Raw genomic sequence first — 20585 nt, 5'->3', positions numbered from 1 at the left:
TCCTGGGCAACATGGTGAAACCCCATCTCTACAAAAAAAGTTAGAAAAAAATAAAAAACCAAGTAATGCAAACTGTAAAGGATGCCAAGCTTCTAATCCAAGGGGATTCAGATCCACCCACCTCGGCCTCCCGAAGTGCTGGGATTACAGGCGTGAGCCACCGCGCCCGGCCCGAGGTGGTTTCGATAATACTGTTTTCCTGCCAGTTTTGAGTACCCAGGGACAGAGGACAACATTGAAACCATTATTATCTTATGACTCTAATTTTAATTTTCTTTAGCTCCTAATAACACTTGACCTCCAATAATACTAGAGTCTAGCAGGTTCATCTTAAGGTAATGGGCACAAATGAGAGAGATGAAATCACAGTGCAGAGGAAATGGCACAAAGCCATTTGTGCCATTTGGAAATCCTGCTAAACCACTACAATCTAAGTTAACTTTTTTTTTTTTAAAGAAAAAAGTAGCTGGGACTACAGGTGTGCACCACTATGCCCGGCTAATTTTTTTTTAATTTTTGTAGAGATGGGGTCTCCCTATGTTGCTCAGGCTGGACTCAAACTCCTGGCTTCAAGTGACCCTTGCACCTCAGCCTCCCAAAGTGCTAGGATTACATGCGTGAGCCACTGTACCCAGCCTGAGTTAACTATTTTAAAATAATATTTAAGAAGACACTGAGATACTTTGCCCAATAGAAACCAGGAGGAAAAGCAGTGATTTAAAAGATGGAATTAAAGAACCCACTAAGTCAAGGATGCTCTGCCTACCTAGAGCTGCCAGGAACTCGTGGCATCCCGGGAGCCGCCACAGCTGGACGCTGATGGAGACCTGAATGGGAGCTGATGCCAAGTCCTGCTCCTTCTCGCCAGCCTGGAGCTGAACCAGCACCTGGTGGAGCTGAGGAAGGGAGGACAATGTGAGCACCCTGTGTCTCCTTCCCCTCCAGCCCTCCTCAAGACTTGACCCGTTATTCTTATGTCACCTGTCACTGGCATCACTAATGACCCTCGCGAGTGTAGCATTTAAGATTCTTTTCCAGGTGCATTCATACCTGCTGTCCTGCTGTCCTCTCTGTGGGAAGCTGATGGGGCAGTGGGGCAAGAGGCTGTGTGGGGCAGGAGAGGCTGTGTGGCCTCCTGGGGCTGGGGCCAGGCTCTGCTTCCAGCCTCATGTCTTCCCTCAGGTGTGGGAGAGCCTCACAGGAGAGGCCATGGAGAGTAGAAGGGGTGAGTTGGGACCGGCCACCTCCCTCTTTCTTAAGTCATCTTTGGGATCTTGAGGTGGATGGCAAAGAGGAACCTGGTTACATCTTAGAGCCTCACAGCTTGAGGAATAACCCACGTGGCCCACTCGAGTGTCCACTTCCTTTCAGATTTCAGGGTCTCTGGCCTCTCCTCAGGGGTCTGTGTGTGGGTTCACAGAGTGTCACTCACTTAAAGCTGGTTCTGCTCCTGCTGTTGTGGTGGACCTTAAGAGGTCAATCAAAGACACAAGAAGGGTGGAGCAGGAAGAGGGGAGCCAGAGCAGAGGAGGGGACAGGCCGCCGGAGCCAGCGGCAGTGGGCACCTGCCTGGAGCGCCACAGCCTGTGTGGCTCCGTTTGACAGCACGTGCACCCCGAGCTCAGAGCCTGCCCAGGGGAACTCGGGGGTGGGTGGGTTGAGGGGCTCACCTGACAACAGTTGCTACTTAAAGTAGTACTCACCATTCCAACCATATTTTTAACAGCCTTCGGCCAGCAGATTATAAGAAAAAGAAAGAAAAAGAGAGAGAAAGAAGAGAGTTTAGACTCAAGCACAGGCTGTTATGCAACATGAGCTGATCACTGTTTAGGAAGCGCCACACCAGGCCCGCGGCTCTGACTGGGAGGGGAGAGGAGCAAGAGTCAGCAGGGGACACACAGGAGAACGGACAGCCACACCCAGGCCAGCCGCGTGCGGATCCAGGGGCTCAGGGGCAGCAGCAGCCAGGCCTCCCTTCCCAGCCAGTAGAGGCTCAGGAGGGGAAAGAGCACAGCGGGCGTTTGTAGCCAGCTCAGGAAACCAAAGTCCCTGGTTCCCGAGCGACCCAGGAAAGATCCACCAGCTGCCACCACTGGGGGCAGCCTCGGGACACATCCCTAGGGCCCGACGGCATATCAGGCAGAAAGTCGCTGTGTTCCCATTAAAAGCAAAGAAATTAAGCAACTGGGTTTTTTGGCCTCTCAGCACAGTCCTGCAAATGGAATATAATTTTCGCTTTCAGATTTTGTAGAACACAGACCTCTAGACTGCCTGGGTTCAGAATGCTTTAATACGCAATATCCTGGAAGTGTTTTCCTGATGCTATTCAACAAGCAGGCATAACACACTTATTACAAAATGGGCAGAGACTCAGCCAAGGGTACAGGTCACTGCTGGTTCTAAGTTCCAAATCCATGTGGAAACAGCCCCAGGTAGCACTCAGTTTCAGAGGCTACTACTAGATGGAGCAGCTTTATTTCTCCATAGAAATATTTCTTCTGCTTAAGTGAAATTTGCTGGCAAATATCTCTAACAACAACATATATTACTTTTTCAAATTGTTACACTCCAGAATGGCCAGAAAAGCAGCTCTGTGCTCTTCAAGGGCTGCTCCAGCCTCCAGAAGTGCTCCCACAGCTGTCCCCCTAGGGCTTGGTCCAGACCCTCCCTGGCCAGAATGCAGTGGTGCAGCATGGGTACTGAGAAGCTCCCAGGCCAAGCTGCAAAGGACCCACATGATGCTAAGAACTGGAACCCTCTGAACTCCTGAACTAGATCTGTATTTTCCTAAAAGAAAGCACATCTGCTAAGCAGTATCTTGCATTAGAGTTGCTCCTGTGTTCACTGCTTTGCCTCAGTGACTGTCTTGTTCCGGCATGGTAAGTACTTTGATCAGAGAAGTATGGGAACACCTGCAGCTGTCCTGGCAGGCTGGCCCCACACCTGGTGGCTTGGGGAGGGTGGCTGTAACAGTTGTCAATCAGCTGAAAAAGTTGGTGGTGAGGAGGACAAGGTTCAGGAGACCACTGAATGGAGATTTCAGGAAATGCCCTGAGACCACAGGTGACAGGGGCCCCATAAGCATCCTCTGAAGGCCCTTGATGCTCAGCACCCAGTGAGAACACTATGCAAACCTGCCCCTCTGTGCCCCGCTGAGTCAAGCACCCAGCTTCACCCTGGGGTTGGCCGCACAGCTTCATCAGGGCCACAGGTGCACCTGACAATGCCAATAGTGGCCAGTGTCTGCTGGCACGGCCTCCCATCATCCTGGGAAGGGGCAGCACCGCTGGCACGGATGCCTTGGCATCATAGATGGAAATAGCAGGTAAACAGCACTTGCCAGGGAGGGCTATTCTCTTACTACCAGCCCTCATCTTCTCCTTTGAATCACAAAGGCAATGAGACTGCATTAACTTACAGGTTCCTATTTAGGGCCAAGTTGCTCTGCCTTTCCAAATCAGCATGGGCCTCAGGCCCTGGCTCAGCCCTCCAGGCTCGACTTACCCGGCTGATGAGCTGCTCTCCTGTCTCCGAGGCAGTGATGAGTTTGCAAAGGGCTTGGAGGGCAGGATTGGGCAGACCTAAACCAAGGAAAAAGGGTAGAAGTTATTCAGAAGAGCCTCTGCACCCAAAAACCTTCCCAGGGGAAAGAACCCTAAATCCTCGGCATCGGTGGCATTTTTCAGAAGCTCAGCACAGCTGGACATGTGTGTCTTGTGTGTGACTTGGAAAGGGACAGTGTGGTCTCCCAGGAAGGTGGGTAGAAGTGGGGTGAGTCCTGACCCTGCCGCAGTCCTCTAGGCACAGCCACGCTCCAAGGACCCAGGCAGCACCACCCTGAGTCAAGCACCCAACTTCACCCTGGGGTTGGCCGCACAGCTTCATCGGGGCCACAGCTGCTGATGACAATGGAAGTAGTGGCCAGTGTCTGCCGGCACGACCTCCCGTCATCCTGGGAAGGGGCAGTGCCAGCTGGGCGCAAATGCCTGCCATCACGGATGGAAACAGCAGGTATATGGCACTTGCTTCCTCCAGGTGTGGAGATGCTTGTGTCTGGGACCCCTTGCCATTTCTCAGAACACCCTGCTCCTAGCTGGGAGATCCAGCATCCTCATGAATGCGGGGCCCAAGGCCACCAACTGTTCCACCTGCTGTTAGCCAGACCTGTTGCCCCAGCCCTACACCCGCAGCTCACCCAGCAGGGACTGGAGGGTGCTGCTGCACTGCTGGAGCCGGTCACCCGGGTCAGAGGTTGGGAAGAAGACAGCTGCTGGCAGGCCGCTGGTTGGGGGGTCCAGCCGGAAGCCCACAGCGGTGAGGAGGGCCTGCCAGCCAGGGATGCCGCCCACTTTGTTCTCCACGCTCTGCTGGGACGTGTACATGGCATTGCGCTGCCCGTTCTGGATGCGCTGCAGGGACTTTTCCACCTGGGGGGAAATTGGGGGTGAGTCAGAGACCCAGGCCAGCCCTGGTTTCTGTCCACATGGCTTTGAGGGTACACAAGGCCCCAGGGGTGAAGCAAGGCTGACTGCTGCAACCCCACGTGGCCCACATGGCCAGGCCTGAGGATGTGACAGTGGGGCACTGACCAGGCATCTTGCGAGGGAGGGCACAGAAGAGAAGGATTTTACAATCAGAGCCCTCGAGGGCTGGTACAACAGAAGGATTCTGTCCCTCCCCTAAACCAACCCCTTGCACACTCTCCACAGACAGTAAAGCAACGTGTCTGAACACACAGGGGCCTGCCTCAAACCCTGTAATGGCTCCTGCCCACTAGGGATAAACCCTCAGGCCCTTCAGGAACCCCCTCGCTGCCCGCTGCCCACAGCCCAGCCCCATCATGGGGTCATGGCTGGCAATGCCCTTCTTCCCCATTCCTCCCACTCAGCCTTCGTCCCTCCGCAGTGGCCTCTGGAGCCTGTACCTCCCTCTACCGGGAAGTGTCCTCCTGTCATCCAGGGCCTGAACACTTGCCTGGCACTTCTACGCTGGTCACCCAAGTCACTGCTGCATGAACTACATGAGTGAGTGTTTTAACAGTAGTGCAGGGTCTCAAGGCTAAGTGGGGACAGCTGAGAGGCGCAGTGGCTCACACCTGTAATCCTAACACTTTAGGAGGCCAAGATGGGTAGATCACTTGAGTTCAGGAGTTCAAGACAAGCCAGAGCAACATAGTGAGACCCCAGCTCTATACCCCGTCCCCCGCAAAAAAACACCAAATAACAGTAGTGCAAACAGCTTTCATCGGGCCTCCCTGGGCCTCTCTCTCGTGGAAACCCCTGTCCACTCTGGGATGTTGGTGCCCTGTGAGGCACATGTGCCCTCAATGGAGGGGCATGAGTGGTCCAAGATGACCTGAGGCTTTTTTTTTTTTTTTAAACAGTAAACACTGGGATGCCGGAGCACAGGCGTCCAGACAGGAGGAAGTGTGTACTCACATCAGCCAGGAGGAAACAAGCCTGCCCGGGAGGACAGAAGATGAGCCCTGGCTGTCACTCAGGCAGGGCGGGCCTCCAAGACACTGCCTACTGGATCAAGGAATATCCAGGAGGTGTTAGAAGGTAGGGGCTGGGGAACTTGACCGATGGCCCCCACACTCCTGCATCCACCCCAGGAGATAATACCAAGGAAAAAGAGGAAACCCTTAAATGGGCCTGAGGGGCCCCAAGGCCATGTGGGGGCAGCTAAGAGGCCTGGCCTGGGAGGAGGCGGCTAATGGGTAGAGAAGGCAGTTCCACTACCCCAAAAAAGCAGTGTGCAGTGGCAGCAAGGACAGAGGGACTTTGCAGGTGACGGGACCTGAGAACTGAAAGGCTCTAGGCAATTTCCAGATACGGGGTAACAATGGAGAGGGCCTCCCAGCACCCTGGGCGTTGGCCTCCTCGAGCCAACTAGGGGAATGCTGGGGGCTTGCTCATCACAGTGTTCACATACTGATTACTTTCAGGCCTGAGGAGACCCTAAGCTTAAGAAATGTGTGTGACTCTATCCTCAGAAGTGCATGGAGAGCTACCACGCACAGGCCCAGGTGCCACAGGTCTGAACAGAGGGACCTGATCAGACCCAACCCACGGGCAAGAAGTTTGCATAGCCCAGGAGACATGCTCGCTCCCAGGCCTGCGTGGACACTGCCCTAGATCCTCCATCTTAACCATGGACGGAGCCAGGCTGTGCAGCAACCAGCCTGCAAGGAGGCCCTGGGGTCTGTGGCAGATTTGGAAGGAGCTTGGCTGTGGCATGGCTGTTCACCCACACTGCATGGGCCCCAGGCTGGCACTGGGCTAGGAAGATGTGGGGTGGGCTAGGGCTGGTCTTTCTGGCACAGCACTCTAAATGATTTGAAACGGCCTTCCAGGTTGTTCCAAAGGTAGAAGGATGAAACAAGTTTGATGTCACTGCTTCTTGACTCAGTTGATAACATTTACACCTGTAGATGTGGGCCCTCCATTTGTGCTCTTGCCTGGGCTCCACAGAAGTTGGGGCAGGCTGGTCAAGGGCACGATCAAACTTGGACTCATTAGGGGCAGACTGGAGTCATCTGATGGTAAAATACGACTCTACTGTGCGGCGAGTACTCGCATTTTCTCAAATCCTCATGATAACCTTGAAATATTCAACCGTTACCACCCTTTCCAGATGAGAGCACTGAGGCTCGGAAAGCCAAAGTGACTTGCCCAAAGCCACATGACCTGGAAGCTGCTAGGGTATGGGTCACTGTCATTGGCTGCCCTTCCCCCAGGGTCCTGGCGAGTACTGCTACTACAGCCGCCTGTATGGCACCACCCACCGTGCCCACCCCTCAAGCCAGTGGGCTCATCTCGGGGACGTCTGCAGAAGCACCCTGGGGATGCTGCCCACTTTGTGCATCACGCTTTGCTGGGACATGGGTCTCCCAAGCAGGCTTATCCCAGGGACGTCTGCGGAAGCTGGTCAGTGCCGTCCTGGACATGGCCCCAGTCATGATGTCCTCTCCACCTGCTCACGTCCCGATGTAAGGAAACCCTTGCTTTCCCCTTCTTGCATAGCACTGCCAGCTCTTGTTGAGTGCAGGGTGCGCGACCCCCTTACCAGGTGCAGCAGCACTCGCAGGGCATCCCGCGCGCGCTCTGGGTGCTGCAGGATCTCTGTGAGGGCCTGGCCGATGAGTGATGAGGGGCTGTTCAGCTTAACATCACTCCCGATGAGCATGAACCCTGCATAGAGCAAAGGAGGACACCCTCAGCAGAGCGGCTGGAGACCCCAGCCCCACCCCGGCTTCTAGGGCTCACTTATGCCCCAAGGTTAACCCAGCAGAAAGAGCAGGGCCTGGCAGGGGAGCAGCTCACAGGCTAGACTGGGGCATCTGACTCACTGGATGGTGATGTGGCACCCCTTTGCCCCCTTCCTTTTAAGAATCAATATTGCTTAGCTGTTCAGGTATGTGGGGCCTGCTGTTTTGCAGAAAGGAGCCAAGGGAAGTACAGTGGGAAAACCTGCCTTTTTTTTCATGAAATTCATCTGTGTCTATCCTCAGGCCTTTAGGAGGGGACATGCCAGGGCAGGGGAGGTGCACGTATCTCCTCCTTGGGGCCACGGGGAGGCAGGGAGTGGCTACTCCTCCAGTTCTAAACCAGCAAACAAGCTCGGCTGGGAAAGGACCACAGCATCCCACCGTTCCTTCCCACATTGCCTTCCAAAACAGGGCCTCGGGGAGCAGGTTCCTCAAGCCCACGGGCAACTTTAGGACCAGCCTGCCCCCAAATCATGTAGGGAAAGGGTTTTCTAAGAGAATGAGCTGTTTTTAAAGGTAATAGGAGAGCATCACTAAAAATGGTTTCATCCGGAACAAAGTTGTGACTTATATTATCTATCAACAAAACTAAACAAACAAAAGACCCTTTTCAAAATGCCATGCCCGTAAGCACACTGGACAGACCTGCAGAGACAGGAAAGGGGCCAGGTCCCCACAAGCCCTGCAGTAGGTTTTGTGGGGTGCTGTGGGGCCCAAAGCCCCTTCTGACTGCCAGGAGCATGTCGCACAGGACTTGTGTGATGAGGACAATAATGGAAGCCACAGGGGTCACCTCTACTTTCTGTGTCTCCTAAGAGCAGGAGAAGCAGGTGAGCAGCCCTCCGTGCCTGCCTGTGCATGCTCCGCCTGGCAGAACCAAGGGATGGCCGTGAGGTGAGTAGGCAGGGTGGGGTATGTGCCTGTTGGACCAACTAAATGCTTTTCAGCCGCTTGAAGAAACAGGAACAATTCTATTTTGTTTTTTGAATAGCTCTTTGAAAAATACTCCAGTTGTATTTGTAAAGTAAGCAAAATGTTTCCATCTTTCAACAGCATGACCAAACGCCTGACACCAGCACCTGGGACTGCCAGGCAGCCACCCCTGCAGCTGTGTTGTTTGCTGGCTGACAGGGCCTGGCAGTGCTGTGGCTCCACCCCAGGGCTGACCCACCTTTGGAAAATGACACCAGCAGTATCAGGATGTGTCAACTGGATTTATGTTAAGAAAACAGGATTTTCGGTATTCTTCTGTTTCCCAAAGTTTGAGACACTTTCAGATACTCTGCTTTGCAGTTATGGCTGATGTTACCCATGGGGGGCGGGGGACTTTTGCTTTGCTCTAAATTTTCGTAACACCCTGGGGAGTTTCGGGGGCCAATGCTGAGAGAAGACCACAGGCTGATGCATCATGATGCATGTGGGTAAAACAGTCCCGGCTGGCTGAGAGGCCAGTGAGGGAATAGGCCCAGGGTTTGGTTTGTACTCTGTGAGTCTTGGCCTGGCAGGGTCTCCTGCACAGCAGAGCCCCTCTGAGTGGCTGCTGTGGGCAGCTTTCCACAGGGACCCCAGGGGAAGCAGGTTGTTGCCTAGAGCTGAGAGGCAGCTCCGTACGTGCCGGCCTTCCCACCTCCCCTGTGCCAGATGTCACAGGAACATTCTCTCTTTACTCCCTAGACCCTCCAGGCAGGCCCACTAAGAGAATGTATTCTAGAACATGCAGGGCCTGAAGCTTCACAAAATATTCAGTATACTCCTTATAGATTCCTCTCAAATGTGGACTGGGTGGTGTCATCAGCACCACCATCATCCCCTTGTTACCGCTGAGGACACAGCTTCAGAGAGATAAGTAACCTATCTCAGAGAGATAAGTAACCTATCTCAGGCCACACAGCCAGGACATGGAGCTAGATCCATCCTAAGTCTTTCTACCACACACTCCTTTCTACAGTCATGGTTTAAGTGAGGGTGCAATGGAATGGGTCATCCAGTGTACACTGACATCAGGAGGAGTTTCACATTCACACTCCCATGGCAAATGGTTCAGTTGCTCCCTGGTCCAAAGATGATCTTAATAGTAGGAAAAACTCATTTGGCAGAAGGAAAACTCAGCACACAGGCTCTCTCCCTGAGTCTTCTGCAGCTGGCCCTGCCCTGCCCTCCTCTCCCCTCCCCAACCCCACTTGCAGAATAAAGTCAGGGGGCTGTGAGGACTGAGCCCCAGGCCTTGACAGGCACCCGCAGCCGGCTGAACTCCCACCTGCCCAGTTGGAGGGGTGCGAAAAGGCCTTGCTGCTCTGCACCACCTTCATGGCCTCCCCCAGGGCGGCGCTGGCTTTCAGGCCATTCAGCAGGGATGAGTAGAAGGCATGGATGAACATCTTAGAAGCAGCCACTGGCACAGGCCACAGAGACACGAGGACACACTGAGCGCCGGCAGCCAGGAAGGCCCTTGTCAGCGCGATGACTCCGTCAGCTGTGACTTTGCTGTTGGACTCCTGGGAGGAGCCAAGCACCACCAGCTTCACGGGCAGCTGCAGGTCCAGGACATCAGCAGCCGTGAGCAGCAGCTCCTGCAGGGGCGGGCAGTCCGAGATGCTTTCCCCGTCACTGGCATCGTCCTGCACCCGCAAGGACTCAGGGATCGTGTAGGGGTGGCCAAAGGAGCTCTTGCTGCTGGCAGGGTTGCCGTCCATGCTGGGCGTGAGGACCAAGGCCGACAGCTTCCAGGAGATGTGGGTGGCAAAGTGGACGCACTCAGCCTGGGTCAGGGCGCTCATGACCCTCTCCTTGGTGGCTACACTGCCCACTAGGGGCTGGCAGCCCAGCAGCTCGGACACCATGTAGGCCTCTTCCTCAGCCGACGGCATGGGCCCCCACAGCCACCTGTCCATCACGGCTGATGGGAGCTTGGGGTTGCCGATGACAGCCGCCATGGATGTGGAGCTGGAGTATGTGGGCGGGTTCTTCCGTAAGTGAGACTAGGAGGGGAGGGGACAAAGCAGACCACCCGTCAGACAGAACAGCCAGGCTGCCCCGGCAGTGGTCAGCTGAGCACAGGGATGACCAGCTCTCTGCTGGTTGAGCTTGAATCCACCTGTTTCCCCAGTCACCTCATTCACTCTTATTTTTCAACATCTTCTTGACACAGGTGCCTGACTTACTGAGAATCATGCCTGCTGTGATGAGCCCTTGAAAATCATCAGGATTGGATGGTAGGGGTCCTGAGAGGACTGGGGGAGGAGGCCCTGATATAACAGAGTGGACAGAGCCCATGGAACCCAGGATGGCCAGCCTGCTCCACAATCCTCATCCCCACAGACCTCCCTGTGTGGCTCCTAAATAAGAGGAAACCCACTCCTGATAAGTCAGGGACTTTGAAGAGTGATTTTGTTTAAATCGTGCAAACAAGCAAGTCAGTCTTGGGGAGACAGGGCTAAACTAAGTCCTTTAAGAAGCTCTACATACTGACAAGATTCTAGTTCCCTTCTGCCTTATATGCTGCAAAGTAGAAAGTATCACTGAATGAGAAAATCAGCATAAAGAAGCCCAATAATGTCTGCCTGAGTTTCCCCTATGATGACTTTTGGTACTTTTTGGGAAACATTAAGTATGAAGTTACTTCAAAATAATTTTTTGGTGCCTCTGCTTGGTGATGCCTTAAACTCTGGGTAAGAGAAACACCAGGTGCCTGTCAGGAGATGGCCTCTTCCGGGTCTCTGGTTAAGCTACAAACAGCTAGCTGGCTGTTGTTATCAAAATAAAAGTTTTCTGAAGGTGGAGGCATCTGATACCCAGAGTGCTGCTATCAGCCAGGGCAGTGGGCCACTGGGTGGCAGGAGTGTCGAGAAGGCCAGCTTGATTCCTATCTGGGATTCAGAATCAGCCATGGAAACTTGAGAAACCTAAAGAAAATAACTTCTTTCACTTTGAACTGATTCTTTGCTTCATAAGAAAAGTATTATCCAGCTACAAAAATGGTCAAAATTCAGATCTGCAAAAACCCATGAGGCAGAAACTGACCCCACTTAGGCCACACCAATGAGCAAGTCATCAAAGCAGCCAAGACAGGTCCTGTGGGGGCCACTCATGCACAGGGCCCAGCCTTGGTTCCTAACCCCGCCTATGCTTTCCACCACTGTAAAGAGGACCATCTGGGTAAGACTTGTCCCACCTGCCATGGAGTATTAGGGCAGATGGGGTCTGAGGGCTCTGAGAGCAGCTGGCAGCTCGAGGGCATCCGGAGTTGGAGGATGGAGCAATGCAAGCCCTTGTGGTAAAGACAGTCCCGCAGCCGAGCAGGCAGGGATGCCGCAAGTGGAGTGCGAGGCAGGTGCGGAGCCCCGTGGGACTGTGGAGGGGTCAGAGGGAAGCCAGGATTTTGGGGTCTCTGAGAGTTTGGAGAAGGGGAAGAAGATTAAAGTTTGGCTCAAAAGTTTCTAATCAGGTGGGCAGGGCCAACGGTGGCAGTGGAGTGAGACCCATGACTCAGGGTGGCCCACTGTTACTCTCTTGATTTTGGGTGTTTCTTTCCAAACTGATTATTCTTGCTCAATGAGACCTGAGTCCCTGCCTGTCCCCTGAAAACCACCTGACTTGTTTTTAGTTCCATTGGCCTGTCGGGCTGTTTTCTACTCGACTCCATTCTTGCTTGTCTGCCTTCCCTGCCTGGGGCCCAGCCAACAGTCAGCTCAAGGGCCGGGTGAATTGGGTGGCTCTGCTCTGCCCACTGGGCATCGTGTGGATGGTGGGTGACCAGCCCCCTCAGGTGCTCAGTCAGGCCTCAGGCTTCACTGTGTACCTCAGAGCAGCTCAGAACCCTGATGTCACAGCAAAGAAACTTAGACATGACACAAATTGTGGCTTCCCGAGGCAGCAAAGAATGGCCAGGGGTCATGAGGGCTGAGCCCCACTTTTGGACAGAGCTACTCTAAAGTTATGCTACCTGCATGCAAATCATAAAATCAACACTTTTGAGGCGATCACCGCTATACCTTAGTAACACAGCCCGGTCCGACCAGATAGACAGTGCCTCGAGACCCGAGAACAAGCCCTTGGTCCCCCACCATGTGTGTGAGCCTTACCTTGGACTGCACGCTAAGGGAGCGGATGGAAGGGACAGCAAGGAGGCCGAAGCGCTCGTAGAGGTACTCGTTGGAGGAGCTTCCCTTCAGGAGGGCGAAAGGAATGAGGTAGAGCTCCCCCTCTAGAACCAGGATGAGCTGCCGGTGCCGGCCCACGGGGCCGCTGGAGTGCATCAGGCCCTGCGGAGCAAGCACGGAGAGGCTGACATGGGAGGCCCAGGAGGCAGGGGTTTCAGGCACCAGGACAACCCTGAGCCATAGCCTGGACGATACAAGTATGAGCAGGTGAGGCCTGCGGGGGTGTGGGATGCCGTGGGGTGTGAGGCGCCACGGGGCATAGGCTGAGCTGCAGCCCTGCAGGAGCATCACCAACTAGCATGCTTGCTCGTGGACTGGCAAGGGCTGGCCTGGCAGCGTCCATCTGCCTCACAGTCCTGAGAAGGTTAGAGGACAGTTTCTTGAAGTTCATAAGAACCTGGAGTGGGTGGGAGACCGGCCTGTACTGCACAGGCACCCTGAGAAGGGGTGGGAAAGGCCCCTCTCAAAACAAGATCTGTTTTCCATTTCAATGGACAAGAGGCTAGAAAATCAGAGGGAGGACGGGAGGTCTGGGGGCTGGCATGACAGCCCCTGGAGAAGGGGATGGGCTGGGTTCTAGGACCTTTTGTGACTTCCTCTGAGGGAAGAGTGGCCCCTTGGCTCTGGGCTCGGGAGGTGCTGTCCCCACTTGTTCCCTCTGGGGATGTCAGGGGACCCAACGCATGGATGACTCCCATCCCTCTTGACAGGCTGGGCATGAGGACCCAAGGCAGGGTGTGCACAGGGCCACAGGAGACATAGGCTCATTCCCATTCATTGCAGAACAAGGCTAAGGCCACGGGCATCTTAGAGCAGCAGGCAACAATCCTGGAAGCTGGGTTCACACAGACTGAGGTGAACAAAGAGGTGGTGTGGAAGCTGCTGCTGCAGTCCAGAGCCTGCCAAGAAGGTCCCAGGTCCACAGAGCCTGCGCAACACTGGGTGCCAGGGGCGGGGCTGGCCTGCGCCCAACCCCGCCTGCTGAGGAGTGGCTGACAAGCGGACACCCACCAGGGTGCCACTCGCTTGTGCCTGGGGAAGCAAATGTGCTTGCTTGACTCGTCTGATGTGCTGCCGTGGGCACTTGGCTGAGGGTGGCAGGGCACTCGGCTAACCCAAAGTGACACGTGCCTGGCGGGACGTTCAGTCTCTGTAAACTCCTATGGGGTTTTCTTTCTTTCTTTAAAAAAAAAATGTCTAGCTCCATCTAGCGAAAGCAGAAATAAAAATTATTAGGCCAATTTGTTTTTCGTTTGTTTGCTGTAAGAGCTACAGTATGAGCCAGGCATGGTGGCTCATGCCTGTAATCCCAGCACTTTGGGAGCCCAAGGTGGGCGGATTATGAGGTCAGGAATGCAACATGGTGAAACTCCGTCTCTACTAAAAATACAAAATTAGCCGGGTATGGTGGCATGCATCTGTAGTCCCAACTACTCAGGAGGCTGAGGCAGGAGAATTGCTTGAACCCAGGAGGCGAAGGTTGTAGTGGGCCAAACACCAGTGTACTCCAGCCTGGGGGCAGAGCGAGACTGTGTCTCAAAAACAACGACAACAAAAAAAGTATTTCCCAAGAGGAGGTAAATTAATCACTGTGCAATTGTGCAACCTAGGCAGGAAGAAGTAGGGGTGTGTCACAGCGACCCTGACACTGTCTATGGATGAGCTCTGGGTCAGCACAGGGAGGAGAAAGAGCTGTAGGCACCTGGGCCCCATGGTCTGCCATGGGCCACACCTGAGCTCCCCGGCTGGCTCCGTAGGTAGAGGTGGCTCAGGGGGCTGCTCTGGAGGAGAGTGCTACCACACCGTGGAGGTATGCCAGTGAACCTTGAACCAGCCGCAGTGGCACACCTGATGCTGCCCTGACACTGGTGACAGGGTCAGCAGCTGTGACAGTGATGGCCACCTGCTGCTCAGTGAGAACTGTGCTGCCTGAGAATGGGTAGGGTGGGGCTTGAGCCACTTGCCATGTGTAAAACTGGACCCACTCTCCACTGTTCCAGAGTCACAGGGCTTTGTTGTGACAAGATGCCAGCCCCAGCCCCACAGGTCCTCCCTGGGCTCCTGCCACCCAGGCCCAAACCGCAGTAAGTTTCTGTCAGATGTCATCCCACAGGCTACTGCCTTAACCAGGACACACACCATTCATAGACAAGTCCCTAATGACAGCACCTAACTGCGTGAACCGGACGGAAGCTTGGCAAGCTGAAAAAAGGAGAAGTGAAGCTGGAATCCACGCAGAGCGAACATTCACTGGCAGCACTTCTTTGTAGAACCCTGCAAACTCTACCCACAAAACCTCATCTACAGCACAAGCCTAATGATCAGAGAATGCATGTCCTTGAAGGCAGCTTGTCTGTCTTCTCCAACACTCCACCAGGGGTGGGGGGCATCTCCTGTGGCCCTGTTGTCAGAAGTCTCCCAAGCCTCGGCTTTCCCATCAGCCACTGAGTGGTGTCTGTCATGTGCCTACTGGGGACTCAGATAAATTTAGGGAAGTCAGATAAATTTAGGACATGGTCCCTGCTTGCAAACTTATGATGATGTACTTAGAAAACTAAAATGCACACAAGAGGCCATTGCTGAGTGAAACTTGGTATTATCAAATGTAACAGCCTCATGGCAGCATGGCAACCCCAGAACTGGGAGAGCCTATCCAGGCTGACACTGGGCCCACCCAGGAGGCTGCTCTGGTCCGTGAGAACTGGGGAAGGCCTGGCCTGGGCAGATGCTGTTGCCAGGTGAGCACAAGGCTAGAGAGGGACATGGAAGCCAGACTGTGGGGGTGCTGAAGATCAGGCAAGAAAATGTGGTTCTTGTTGGCTGTCAGGACCTGCCATGCCTTCTCAAGCTGAGCCCTGCAAAGCATTGAGAGGCAGCCTGCCTGCCTGAGGGAGAGGGGCTATGCCCGGGAGTAATTCAGACCAGGGCATGCCCACCGAGAGAGGAGACAAGGAGACTTGCTGGGACTCAGTGACTGAGTGACCTTAGCGGGTGAGGAGAAGTCTGAAATCCAGGCTGGGAGATAGGGAGACTGTTCTCTGAACCTCATATCCCAATTTGGAGGTCTGGTCCTCCCTGCATCATGCCTAGGAGCTGGTACCGAGCTTGGCACATGCATACAACCCTGGGTGAAGGCCCCCAAATGGAACCCCTGTCCAAACTGTGTGAAATGAGGCAGGTGACAGCCACAGCTGTTCTCTGAAACGTGTGGGCTTGTGGGGAGACGGGTAGAACAGCAGGCTGACAGCTCCTGTTCAAAGGGGGAAACTGATTGGACATGCTAGAGACAATGCCCAGGAAATTTGTGAGCTCTGCCTCTGGTGTATGCGTGCTGTTCTTGCACTGAAAGATTAGCTATAATCCAATGTGAACTTGAAAAGGGGAAAGCAAGTGACATCTCTATTCAGCTTACATATCATCAGTCAGCCTACAAAGGAGAGGCATTCAAGGAAACACTACTCAGCATCTGGGCCTGTCAGCCTCGGAAAGGGCGTCTGCTGGCCTCTTAAGGCTTAGGGTTGAACAATAAAGTGGCTCATGCACCAGCCTTATAGCAGCAACTACCAGAATCTCCAACAGATTCTATCAAAGACTCAGATGTTCTGACCTTTGCAGTTTCTAGTAATGGGATTTCTGAAAGCAGAAGATGACAGGGCCAGGTGCACTAGAATCTGTCCCTTCCCCAGGGGTACCGCCCTGCGCTCTCACCAAGGGGCTGTGACCCTGACTGTGGCAATGTGAGTCCAGGCAGCAAATGATGCTTGAGAACTTACTGTGTGCCAGGCCAGGTGAGAGAAAAGGGGAAAGACACAGTGCTGGGCAGGCAGGCCACCAGGCACAGTATTGCGGGGCTGCCCTGGGGCACGGTGATGATGAGGTACCATGAAGGTGCAGTCTTTGTACAAGGAGAGGGTTGTTCCTTCTGACAGGGTGGGCAGTGAGTGCACTGGAGGTGACTTTGCACAGCTATTGTCAGTTTACTGTCTCTCAGGTCCTGAAGCCCTTGTCACTATCCACACTGAGACAGGCTGCATTCCTTCGGCTGTTTCTCCCACGATATGCAGGGTGCTGAGCTGTGTCAGTGGAGTGCACTGAGGGGCACTGAGGAAGCAGGAGACCTCCTGTCAGCCTGGGTCAGTGACGGCTGAGGACATCCAGAGGCCTGCCCAGCCACGGGCCCAGAGCACTGTCCCGTTGCCACCTTGCAGTCTCGGCCTGGTGATGATCTTCCCACATCCTTCTCTACATGGAAACCAGAGCCCCCACACTCCAAGGCCTCCTGCCTGTGCAGGTGCCTGGACTCCCTGGCACCCATCACCGCTGGAAGCTGATGGCTGCTCTCCTGTCCACACTCAGGGGGCTACCACTTGCCAGCAACTCCAGACTGGCTCTGGAGTGGACATATCTCTGTGTCCTGTGGGCTGAACCACACCTCCTCCCATGTTCATTCTTTACTGGGTACACTCCCTCAGCCCTAGAGAACCACACAGCTTCCCTATATCTTACAATTACTTGCTTCTCATAGGTAATAGCTCTCTATACTGAACATTGTGGTTTCTGTCTCCAGATGGACCCAGAGAATGAAAAGCTATGTCCAGTGGCCCGGGAAGGGATGCTGCATGCTGGGGAAAGAATAAGGGTTCTGAGGGGAGGCCCTGCCACAGAGTCTGGGGCAGCCTGCCAAGTCAGCATCTGGAACTGCTAGATAGGAGGCAAGGGGTGAGAAACCAGTAGGGTTGGGGGTAGGGGATCTGAGCACTCCAACAAGACACTAACCTCTCTGCACCTTGGTTTCCAAACCCACAGGACAGCACTAACATCCATTCCTCACAGGCCTATGAGGCCAAGGTAGCTGCGCAGTGGGTAAAGCATCTAGCCCCATGCTTGGCACTGGTGTGCACTCCAGACATATTGGTCAAATGCGAATTTACAACTGTCTTCAGTGCTTGGAATAAGGTGACACCGCCCCTATTATTTATACTATTCGTTTCTTCTGGTCCATAATCATTTTTCCAATATTACTCATTCCCTTTCTCTCTGGTGTTTACAAACATTCTGTGGCTAAAACAGACAAATGGTTTCTCTGGAACATCCAGCTCCGAATTTTAACCCAGAAACTATGAGAGACAGATGTTGTCACATCCCCCTCACCTCATCTCCACGTCACTAAGGCTATCATCCACACCTACTTACTGAACCACCACCAAGCAGTTACCCTGAAGTCCAGTTTCCAAGCCCACAGTTCTCCCAGGCAACACCCAATGGATCCCAAATGTGTCATTGGATGGTGAATTCTAATTGGATTGCCGTTTCGGTCAGTGGGGACCTTCTGTATATGCCCTGGTGAGTACAGGTCTTGAGCTCTTCAGAAAGCACTCATAGCGAATGTTATGTTGATCATGTCCTAATCTGGAGTTTAAGAAAGACGTGCTCCCTGTGTATCGCCAAGGTTAGAGGATCTACAGGTGACCCCCACAGGGCACCGGGGAGTTTCCTTTTTACTGGCAGACACAGCAGACCTCTCAGTATCAAAGGCCAGAGGAATGAAAATCTCTGATCACCATGGGGGAGAGAAATAAAATGCCTGGGTCCATGATTAGATTTGGGATGAAATGGACTTTACTGCCTACAGTAAGGATTCCAGAGGCAAAGGGCTGCAGGGTATCCAGATACCCCAGAACTGTGTATAGGGCTTCAAATTTTTTTCTGACTCATATTTTTGATGGAATAAATTTATCAAACAACTGTTTAAGGTAGAGGAACCCTTTCTGTGATGCTTCTGAGAAATCCTGTCATCATGGGTAGATACATACAGTTTCGGCGAAGATCACACACCTCCTGGAAATCACCCTCAACCATGACTGAAGCCTACCAAGACTGTAGATACTGTATTCCAGCCAGAAATAGAAACGTGAACATTCAACCCATTCAGCTGTATGCTTTGGCCAAACAACAGCCCACTTGTTTGCCTGAAGAACCTAAGAAGGTATTGGAGAAACGTGACCCAATGGCCAGCAAGAGCCAGAAGGGCTTGCCTGAAACCCAGGGTCCAACATCAGCCAAATCAGCTTGAAGGGACTGTTCAAGCTGCAGGAGCCTCTGTGCAGTGGGCAGGGTTGGAGGGGCGGAGGGGAGCCTCTCTCTCTATCTTGACTGACCTGGTAAAAATGATCCCTCCACCCTTAGTGGCAGAAGACCCTGACCTGCCTGGAACCTGCCAGGGTAAGGCTAAGATGGCTGCTTGTTAAACACCAGCTAGAACAGAGCCAGCACCCAGATGACACTCACGTAACAGCAGCCATCCAGGTGAGAATGCCACTTACCATATAAGAGCTTGCTGGTTATCCTGGGTGCTGCCACCACTGGTTTTAGTCATACAGACAGCTTGCAAGTAATTGCCTCCATTTTTCCTCCTCCTAATCAGTTGTGAAAATGCTTGTTGTCCTTGGGTGACATCTGTCCTCATTTGAATATCACTACAGATGTCTCAATCAGAAATCAATTAGACAGCCTGGTGGTGGGGCTGCCAGTCTCAAGGGCCTCATCCTCTACCTCATACTGGAATCTAGGTCTGATTGTTTCTAAAGACAAAAATTCCCTGGCTATACCCAAGCCCCCCAATCTATTTAGAAAACAGGCAGCCACGTGGTCAGTCTCATTCCTGTTGCATCTGTTCTAGGAGAAACCGACTTATCCTGCTACCTGATTTTGCAAGGGGTATTTTACAAAACACAAGGGAGTCCTTTCCCCCAGGGCAGTGATTACAGTCATGACCCAACCAAGGCCAAGCCACTCTCATGGCGGAGCCCTTGGCAGAGCTAGATGCCTGCTTTCACTCTTAGATGAGAAGTCTCAGCTCCAAGCACTGAGTTCCAGTGCTTGGAAAGCAGTTCAGCAAGCTAACAGACATAAAGAAGTTTTGAATAAGTTTCTAGGATTATAAACAGGTGACTCCACACTTTGTGAATCACAAGCCAAGGTGAATGAGATGTCCTTTTTTTTCTGATCAAAGTCATTTGCTCTTGCTACCTGCCCTAGAACCTTGGTTTTTAAATTTAAATATAGGAAACAGGGAATTTAAATAAAGGGAAATAAAAATAAGGATAACAGACTCTATAACTAGAGCAAACTCCAAGGATCCAAAAAGATCCCCAAATCTGAACCTTTGAAGAGTAACTTGACCAAACCTAAGGTCCTCAAATCTGGTTCCTTGATTATAGCAGCTGCTGGCTCTGGACGAAGGCCCCAACTGAAAACTGAGGGGTGATTTGGGATCTGAGTGGACGAGTGGCTTTGCCTACAGCAGCTCTGCTGAGTCCTGCCACAAGTTTGCTGCTGAGGGAAGGACACTGGAGAGAACTCTGAGGCAGCCTTGTGCCTTGGGGTGGTGGGGACAGGACTGGTCCAGATCAGTCCAGGGCAAGAAGCAGGGAAGTCCAGGTCAGAGACATGGGTTACTATCCTTCGCTCTAATTTAATTAAAAACTAATGCCACAGACACAAACACGTCCCAGTAGTCCCTTTCATGCTAAACACTTGTAACTTTTCTTCCATGACATTTTCTCCTTTGGGGACCACATAGGATCTGATTTAATGTTTGATGATGGCTCATGTGCAAATGCAACTGGGCCCTCCTCAAAGATAAGTGGACATGCTCGCCCCATCCTGACAGCAAAGAACAGCGTGGTTCCAGGAAACAGCCACGACAATGTTTCCCTTAAGCCAAATTAAATCACATACTGGTGTAAGGCCTATGGTAAAATATTATTCTGTTCCACTTTTCATACTGTCTGACCTAGTCCCTTAGCAATAGGACTGCGGCTAAACAAAGGCAGTTGTTCAAATAATTATATGCCCCATGTGAAGAGGCTAATCATTTTAGTCTTGAAGTGTCAGTGATTCACAACCCTGGACTTCTGGCTTTGATGTGTATTCTCGCTGAAAATGTGGAGAAGGGTCTTACTCTGCCTGGCAGCTGACAGCGGCAGATCTGGAGCCGGCTGGCGGTATCATATCGCCCTCTTGTGGCCTCTGGAGCAGTGCGGGGGTGCTTGCCACCAGAAGCGGGAGAATGATCCAGGCCTCCTCCTCCACCTGGGCCATGCAGGTGATGTGTGCCGGGCCCTCCAGAGATGACAGGGTCACTGAGGCTGACC

The 20585-nt window shown here is 53.0% G+C and overlaps 2 protein-coding genes across 7 annotated transcripts in view; one reads left to right on the top strand and one right to left on the bottom strand.

The window, feature by feature from the left end:
• TTC28 (tetratricopeptide repeat domain 28) overlaps positions 1 to 20585 on the bottom strand; it is a 711882-nt gene that overhangs the window by 9936 nt on the left and 681361 nt on the right. For 3 of the 5 annotated variants that reach the window (XM_073006849.1, XM_073006851.1, XM_073006852.1), the window contains 7 exons: positions 12352 to 12531; positions 9528 to 10248; positions 7069 to 7193; positions 4196 to 4427; positions 3505 to 3581; positions 1704 to 1727; positions 767 to 896 (listed from right to left, as the gene is read on the bottom strand). In XM_073006849.1, the coding sequence (XP_072862950.1) occupies positions 767 to 896; positions 1704 to 1727; positions 3505 to 3581; positions 4196 to 4427; positions 7069 to 7193; positions 9528 to 10248; positions 12352 to 12531 (1489 nt within the window). The remainder of the gene's footprint in view (positions 1 to 766; positions 897 to 1703; positions 1728 to 3504; positions 3582 to 4195; positions 4428 to 7068; positions 7194 to 9527; positions 10249 to 12351; positions 12532 to 20585) is intronic. The other 2 variants (XM_073006850.1, XM_073006853.1) reach the window with 1 other exon arrangement.
• LOC103223115 (uncharacterized) lies at positions 891 to 11254 on the top strand. 2 transcript variants are annotated; one of them, XM_038006306.2, is made up of 6 exons: positions 891 to 4011; positions 5384 to 5561; positions 6740 to 6991; positions 8087 to 8164; positions 8324 to 8510; positions 10419 to 11254. In XM_038006306.2, exons 1-6 carry the CDS (start codon positions 3903 to 3905, stop codon positions 10461 to 10463), a joined length of 849 nt encoding a protein of 282 aa, XP_037862234.1. In that variant the 5' UTR covers positions 891 to 3902; the 3' UTR covers positions 10464 to 11254. The 2 variants fall into 2 exon arrangements, with proteins under 2 accessions (XP_037862234.1, XP_037862233.1); XM_038006305.2 differs by lacking the exon at positions 10419 to 11254 and having other exon boundaries at positions 891 to 2879; positions 3794 to 4011; positions 8324 to 9535.

Source organism: Chlorocebus sabaeus, chromosome 19, assembly GCF_047675955.1.
Source record: "Chlorocebus sabaeus isolate Y175 chromosome 19, mChlSab1.0.hap1, whole genome shotgun sequence".
Taxonomy (NCBI): domain Eukaryota; kingdom Metazoa; phylum Chordata; class Mammalia; order Primates; family Cercopithecidae; genus Chlorocebus; species Chlorocebus sabaeus.
This window is presented reverse-complemented; position numbering and strand designations above follow the sequence as displayed.

Coding starts and splice junctions, on each gene's coding strand:
- LOC103223115 (XM_038006305.2), top strand. CDS start 3,903: ATGACAATGGAAGTAGTGGCCAGTGTCTGCCGGCACGACCTCCCGTCA. Junction 5,562..6,739: donor TATCCAGGAGGTGTTAGAAG/GTAGGGGCTGGG, acceptor CCCTTCCCCCAG/GGTCCTGGCGAGTACTGCTA. Junction 6,992..8,086: donor CCACCTGCTCACGTCCCGAT/GTAAGGAAACCC, acceptor GTGTCTCCTAAG/AGCAGGAGAAGCAGGTGAGC.